This window comes from Rattus rattus, chromosome 10, assembly GCF_011064425.1.
Source record: "Rattus rattus isolate New Zealand chromosome 10, Rrattus_CSIRO_v1, whole genome shotgun sequence".
Taxonomy (NCBI): Eukaryota; Metazoa; Chordata; class Mammalia; order Rodentia; family Muridae; genus Rattus; species Rattus rattus.
In genome coordinates this window covers 51806126-51812899 of record NC_046163.1, presented here as the reverse complement: position 1 = coordinate 51812899, position 6774 = coordinate 51806126, and the positions used below count along the sequence as shown (strand labels likewise).

The 6774-nt window shown below is 41.0% G+C and overlaps 1 protein-coding gene across 1 annotated transcript; it reads right to left on the bottom strand.

The window, feature by feature from the left end:
• Positions 1 to 2706: 2706 nt before the first annotated feature.
• On the bottom strand, positions 2707 to 4506 carry Crp (C-reactive protein). The gene is made up of 2 exons (XM_032914923.1): positions 4397 to 4506; positions 2707 to 4177 (listed from the first exon to the last, which is right to left on the bottom strand). Exons 1-2 carry the CDS (start codon positions 4458 to 4460, stop codon positions 3549 to 3551), a joined length of 693 nt encoding a protein of 230 aa, XP_032770814.1. The 5' UTR covers positions 4461 to 4506; the 3' UTR covers positions 2707 to 3548.
• Positions 4507 to 6774: the final 2268 nt, after the last annotated feature.

Here is a 6774-nt window from a genome sequence, read left to right as displayed (position 1 = left end):
ACATTCTGTTGTTTTTTATTAATAACCTGGAATCACTTGCTTTCCTTGTGTTAAGCTTGACTTTCCTGCAACACAATAAAATTGGAGACAGCAAAAAACACAGGGCAAAGATTCACAAATTTAATATTCTCCTTACTTTGTCAACTTGCGATACGAATCTGTCTGTCAGACCCTATCTCCACCTTTGGAGAGATCTGTAGTCCATCTTCCAGGCTCTAGATAGACCAGATCTTACCAAAGGCATGGGTCCTCATAGACTCATCTGCACCTACAAAACTCCCAGACTTAACTGTGACATCATCATGACGGCTCATATTGGAGAACATGCAAAGCCTCTTTCATGAGCAGTAATACAGTATTTCTACCTGACAGGGATATGCCAGGCTTCTGAACTGTATCAGGAAGATCACCTGCGAGTTTTTAGCTTCTCCTATGTTGGCTCCTGACAGTACAGCACTGTGTCACATCTGCTGCTTAGAGGCTGCCATTTGGGCCAGGGTTAGGCCTAACCTTTGTACCAAATGTCAATTTTCAATTACAAAAGAAAGCTGTGTGTGTAGTTAACCACCATTGGGTGCTCTGACCTGTGCTATGGCTCAATCCTCTGGATTTAGCCTGTAAATGAACTATGATGTCTCTTCAGGCCTTGCCTAAAGATTAGAACTAGAAGTCTCCATTTTCTGTATAAAAAGAAATTCTAAATAAGTCCACTTAACTTTCTTGTAAACAAGGCATAATATTTTTGCCTTGGTTTTAAGTGCATGTGTGTGTGTGTGTGTGTGTGTGTGTGTGTGTGTGTGCATATCTATGTGCAGTTGTGTGTGCATGTATTCACACATGTGTGTAGAAGCCAGAAAACAATCTCAAGGATCATCATCAGGAACATCATCTACATATTTTGAAACAGTCTTCCATTAATCTGGTTCACCAACTTAGGTCAGATTGGCTAGCCATTTAGCCTCCTCGGTTCTCTTCTTCCTACCTCCCCAGTGCTGGGATTACAAACATGGACCACCATGCCAAGCAACTTTGTGTAGGCTCTCGGTACTGAACTCAGGTCCTCGAGCTTGCAAGACAAATGCTTTACCAACTGAGCCATCTTCCTAGCCACTGCCTAGTTTTAATATCAAGGTTTAAGTAGAGCAGGGGCTCCCTGTGTTTCTAACTTGCTCTTTAAGGTTCCGGGATAAGTTTGATGCATGATCCCTGAAAAGCCCAGTGCAATGACACAGCATTACCAATACCACTTAGAGTGACCAACATAGAAGGTTGGTATTACCTACTTACAAAAAAATAAAAAATAAAAAATACCAGCACCAACATTCCCAAATCAAAATCATTCTCAGCAGATATGGTTTTATTAGATTACATCTAACAACTTCATATATTAGGACAATTCACCAGGTACCTAGGAATACATTTTCTAGGAATATTACATCAAGGTATCTGCTAGAGAGGTAAATTGCTTAAGTTTAAGCACTATAGAAGTATTTATTAAGATTTTTTTAATCCACGCCAAATGCAAATACTACCTGTTAAAAATTCCCTGGATAAAATTATCAGGCCAGAGGCTCTCCACTAGACTGTGTGTACAAGGTACCCATAATTGAATTCTGAAGAACATATTAGCTCATCCCGCATCCCTGAGGAATTGGGACGGCCTTCTATAATTAAGACATATCTCCTGGTTAGATTCGTTAACTTGAAAAGAGCATCACCCCTCTCTCCCACTTAGCTGAGTGTCAGGGTATATGGATCTGCCCTAATTGGACAATGGAGAATTATCTTCACTTGCATTTTTGCCTAAGAATATATTTCCCTAACTCTTGTGATTCTAAATGGTTATCAAAGGTCAATTAGGGAAATCGATATTCATAAATAATTTCTTCAAAGACACTCTGTTCGTCCACCTAATGGTCTGAACTGAATTCTTAGCAAATCAGAAACACACATGCTGCCAACCTAGACAAAACTCCAACAGCACTATTTTCAGGGTGTGTAACGTTTAGGCATGTAGTATAAAATCAACTAATAGTAACAGAGGGTGATTCTTACAAGAGCTTACTGTTTATGTAATCATATCCACCTCTTACAATGACCTTTAAATGAGTGAAATTATTTCTCTTTACTTAGAGGTAAGAAAACTGAGTTCAAAGAGGTCACATAATTGTAAGATATAAAACCAGGACATCAACCTGATTCTAGAACCTTTAAATTTAACCATTCTAGCCTATGCCTTCCCTAAAATAATGATTGAAGGAGCCCCTTCTCCAACCCTCAATAAAACCTTATGGAATGACTTTATTGTTTACCCAGTCCAGAAAAACCATGATGAAGGATGCCTCTGGGAAAAGCCAGAAACATTGAGGGGTCTGTTTCTATAAAGCAGCCAAACAGACTGAAACAAATGCTTTCCATCACTGGACTTGACTCCAGATACATGACTCTCAAAGGTCTTTAGATATTTGTTCTCAAACTGGAATTCTAAAAGGGAGAGTATCAGAAGCCCACACCTGAACCCCGTGAATGACCAGCTATCTCCAAAGTAGGGCTGTCCACCTCAGAGAGACTCATCACAAAAGATTCCAGCAGCAGAGGGTAGGGTGGCTGGGATATGGTTCTGCAAGACAGTGCCAGTCAGCCTGAAGTTAGAGTCTTGATTTCAGAGGGTCAATAGTAAAGTTAGTCATGAAACTGCTCAAATTCGTTCAAGCCAAAGGTAACTTTATTGATTCATGAACCTGGAAAGTTCAAGTACAGGTTTTATTCCAGAAAAGAACTGATTCTGAGCACAGTGTAGTCAGTGCTCCATCATTCTGGGTTGCCCAAAAAAGACTTGCATAATGATTCCAGTTGACATGCAACATGGACAGAAAAATTTCACAAAGCCACACCCATATATGAAGAGCTAGAGGTAATCAGCTGCTGAGAAAAGGACAATCCGTTTTCTTCAGGGATAGACCTCCTGATAGATTATCCAGTCTCAAGTCTTCAACAAAATACAAGAAACACTAAATGTAATCAGTAAGATGGATTACTGATAGATGATAGATAGATAGATAGATAGATAGATAGATAGATAGATAGATAGATAGATAGATGGATGGATGTGTATGTGCATATAAGGCTAATAATAAGACATCATGAATTCGAGGGAGAATTGGGGGGGATAGTAGAGGATTTGAAGAGGGAGGGATAGAAAGGATATAAGTACACCATTCAATATGACATTCTGAAACAAAAACAATAAAAAATTATTCTCCTTTCTGTGCATCTGGTTTCTCATCTGTGTGAGGGAGAAGGATTATGTCTAAAAATTTTTTAATTAAATACACATACACACACCGTGGGTAAGTCAGGTTCTCTTTGATAAAGAGTAGTGGAATGCATATGCCAGAAGCCTTACATTTAAATTCCATGCTCTAGTGCTGAGGACCACAGAGCAGAGAAGTGAAAGGCCATATTCACAAAACAGACCTACAACATCTGCTGGGGTTAAAAGGTTCATAAGGAGGGACGAGAGAGAGAATGTAATCCCAGGAGGTGCCTCAGGACTCACAACAGTCGGTCAAGGGCCACAGCTGCGGCTTGATAAACACATCACCGTGTGTTTCATACTGCAGTGCCCGCCAGTTCAAAACATTGGGGCTGAATACCCTACCAACATAGACTGCGTTGATCTGTTCTGGAGATAACACAAAGTCCCACATGTTCACATCTCCAATGTCTCCCACCAAAGACTGATTCGCGTCAAAGCCACCGCCATACGAGTCCTGTTCCTGCCCCAAAATGATGCTTGCATTTGTCCCCACAGTGTAGCCCTTCTGCAGACTTTTCCGCACCCTGGGTTTCCCGTCAAGCCAAAGCTCTACAATTCCTGTAGCGGACTCCCAGGTGGCACAGATGTGTGTTGGTACCTCAGGAATTTCTGAAGCACTGAACAGTACTTCAGGCCCACCTACTGCAATACTAAACCCTTGACCCCTAGTCCAAAATAGAAGAATCTCGTTAAAGCTCGTCTTGGTAGCGTAAGAGAAGATGCTGAAGCTTCGGCTCACATCAGCGTGGGCATAGAGACACACAGTGAAGGCTTCCAGTGGCTTCTTGGACTCTGCTTCCAGGGACACATAGGCAGTAGCTGACACTCCGGGAAATACGAAGGCCTGTTTAGACATGTCTGTGAGACAGAAAACCAACAAAGTGAGTAGTTTTTCAGATAATGAAGACGTCTCCTCCCTTACAAGTAGGGTTTGGGACCAAGAGACATCTGACCCTCTCCCAGATTCCTTATGGAACACAGCTATACCTGATCCTGATCCTTGAATTCCTCATGTAAAATATTAGGCTCCCATCGCTCTCCCCTAGGGAAAAAAAAAACCTTTATAATAGCTCCTACCTTCATGACCAAAAGCCTGAGAGAAGCTGATCGTGATCAGAAAACACCATAGTAGCTTCTCCATGGCTGTCGACGCTGCTGGGATCTGGACTAAGAGGACAGAGCTCTGTCTGAAAGATCAAGGGCAGGAAGTCCTGGATCCCCTGCCTCAGGCACAGCCCATCCTTAGATTTATAACTGTAGCAGATGGAGAGGCTGAACCACTTTGTAAATGATTTCCTAACACTGCCTCTTGGGGTAAACATCAGACCACTGGGAGGAAGAAAAGCAAAAAAAAAAAAAAAAAAAAAAAAAAAACATTCTAGAACAGAGAAATCGATGTGGGTTATTTATTGCAAACTCCTGTGACCCCTGAATCACCAGTTTCTGTGTGACAGGAAAAATGAGAAAGCTTCCCAAGGCTCCATTTTGCCTATCTATATTGAGAAAATAATGGGAAATTTTAGCTTAATAGATGAGCGCTCATGAGTGTGCATGCGATGGTTGAATCCCCAGGGTCTGCTAACCTCTTCTGGAAGCTGCTCTTTCCCATACTGGGAAATGAAGAAAACAAGTATTCCATTCCCAGAACCAAGAACAAACTTTCCCTGGCCAACTGCACAGACTTATCAGAGACCTTTGACTGAAGAGAACACCTGTCCTATCCCAAATGTACTGTGGCTCAATCTCGTGAAACGGACTGGGGTTTTGTTTGTTTGTTGATTTGGTTTTTATTTTTTCTTTTTTTTTTAATGTGGAAGCTTCAGGGAGAATTCAGAATGGTTAACATTTGCTTCCTTTGTCCAGAATCTAAGTGGTCCCTCCACGCTGCCTAACAGTTAAGCAGTTTTCTGCTTACCTGAGTCTTCTAATTGAATACCGTGCTCCTTCACTTTGTTCCTGAACCCCTCACAATCTCATTCATTCTTTCATTCCATTCATGAGTCACCCTCTAATTGAGAAATTAGAGGGAAAAATACTGTATCCCCTGAAGCAGAGAGCCATTCATTCAGTAATCCCGTTTTAAGATGGATGCATTCTCATCCTACCCAAGACTACTAGATTTCTCAGCCTCAGCTACAGGTCAGAAAAGAGACACTCTCTAGGCTGCACCTTTACAGTAAAGATTCATGGCTTCCCTTTTGTTCCTTTCTTGCCCTCTGACGGAGGCTGATGAGAGAGAGAGAGAGAGAGAGAGAGAGAGAGAGAGAGAGAGAGAGAGAGAGAGAGAGAGCGCAATCACCTTCCCCATAACAAGCTGCAAGTAGAGGCTGGCATAGCAACTTAATAGGTTGAACCATGGGTTGGGGATTTAGCTCAGTGGTAGAGCGCTTGCCTAGCAAGCACAAGGCCCTGGGTTCAGTCCCCAGTTCCGAAAAAAAGAAAAAAAATAGGTTGAACCAGTAAATGTTATCATAGAGCCATTGTTTCAACCCTTAAATATCATCTACCCAAATATTTTCTTGAAGAATATGCAACCTTATATTTTGTTAAGTCGCTGAAAATTGGTCATTCTCATATTGAAGCTTGGTTGCTACCACTCTGTATCTTTCCATCGTAAAATCTACCTGCTTTTCTGACTCCTCATAAGAAATAAACAGTTGCAGAATGCATCTAAGGTCTAACTTGCACCTTTGTAACAGGCCCAGATGGCCCAGCACCTAATGAATTTTGCCACCAAGTGTTTCTTTCTGCTTTACACGTCATTAATTTCACCTTCATTCTATCATTTCCCCAAACGCCAAAACTATAATAAACATTGCATTTTAGAGAAAGAAGAGAAAGACAAAGGGAAAAAGAAGGAAGATAGAAAGGTTATTTGTAACCAAGACCTCCATTGTTCCAATCTCCCTCCTTAACTCAAGGATTTCTGGTTCTGACAAGAAAACAACACTCTCTCTCTTTCTCTCTCTCCCTCTCTCCCAATAACTGATTTTTTTTTTCTGGGTTGTTTTTTTTGTTTTTTTTTTAATCTTATACAACATCTGACATTCGGCACAGTTCTTAACTCTTTCTAGAATTCTTAAACGTTGTTTTTAAAATGAACAAATTTAAAGGCCCTAAGAAGTGATTTCTGGCCCCTCCACTCCAATTTTGACTCCCAATTATGAGAAACAATCACATCGAGTCTCTGAACTTAGCTGTTACTTATCTGCCCTTACTGAACTCTGATCTTCAAAAGTAGGTTATTCACAAATCCCTTTGTCTTAATTTACATATTGCAGTTGGTTTGTGATATTTACACATCTCGAAGAGCTTGAGAAAATAGAAACACCTTTGTAGCAATCCTTGAACCAAAGACCATGGTTTCATACTGGCCATCTCCTGCCCTGAAACATCCTGGTATCTTTACATAGGAAACCTTTTACATGGAAACAGCATTTAAACTGAGCCACAAA

Excerpts from the sequence above, each read along its gene's own strand:
- Crp (XM_032914923.1), bottom strand. The coding sequence starts at position 4,460 with ATGGAGAAGCTACTATGGTGTTTTCTGATCACGATCAGCTTCTCTCAG. Across the intron at positions 4,178-4,396 it reads TCAGGCTTTTGGTCATGAAG|ACATGTCTAAACAGGCCTTC; the intron begins GTAGGAGCTATT and ends TCTGTCTCACAG.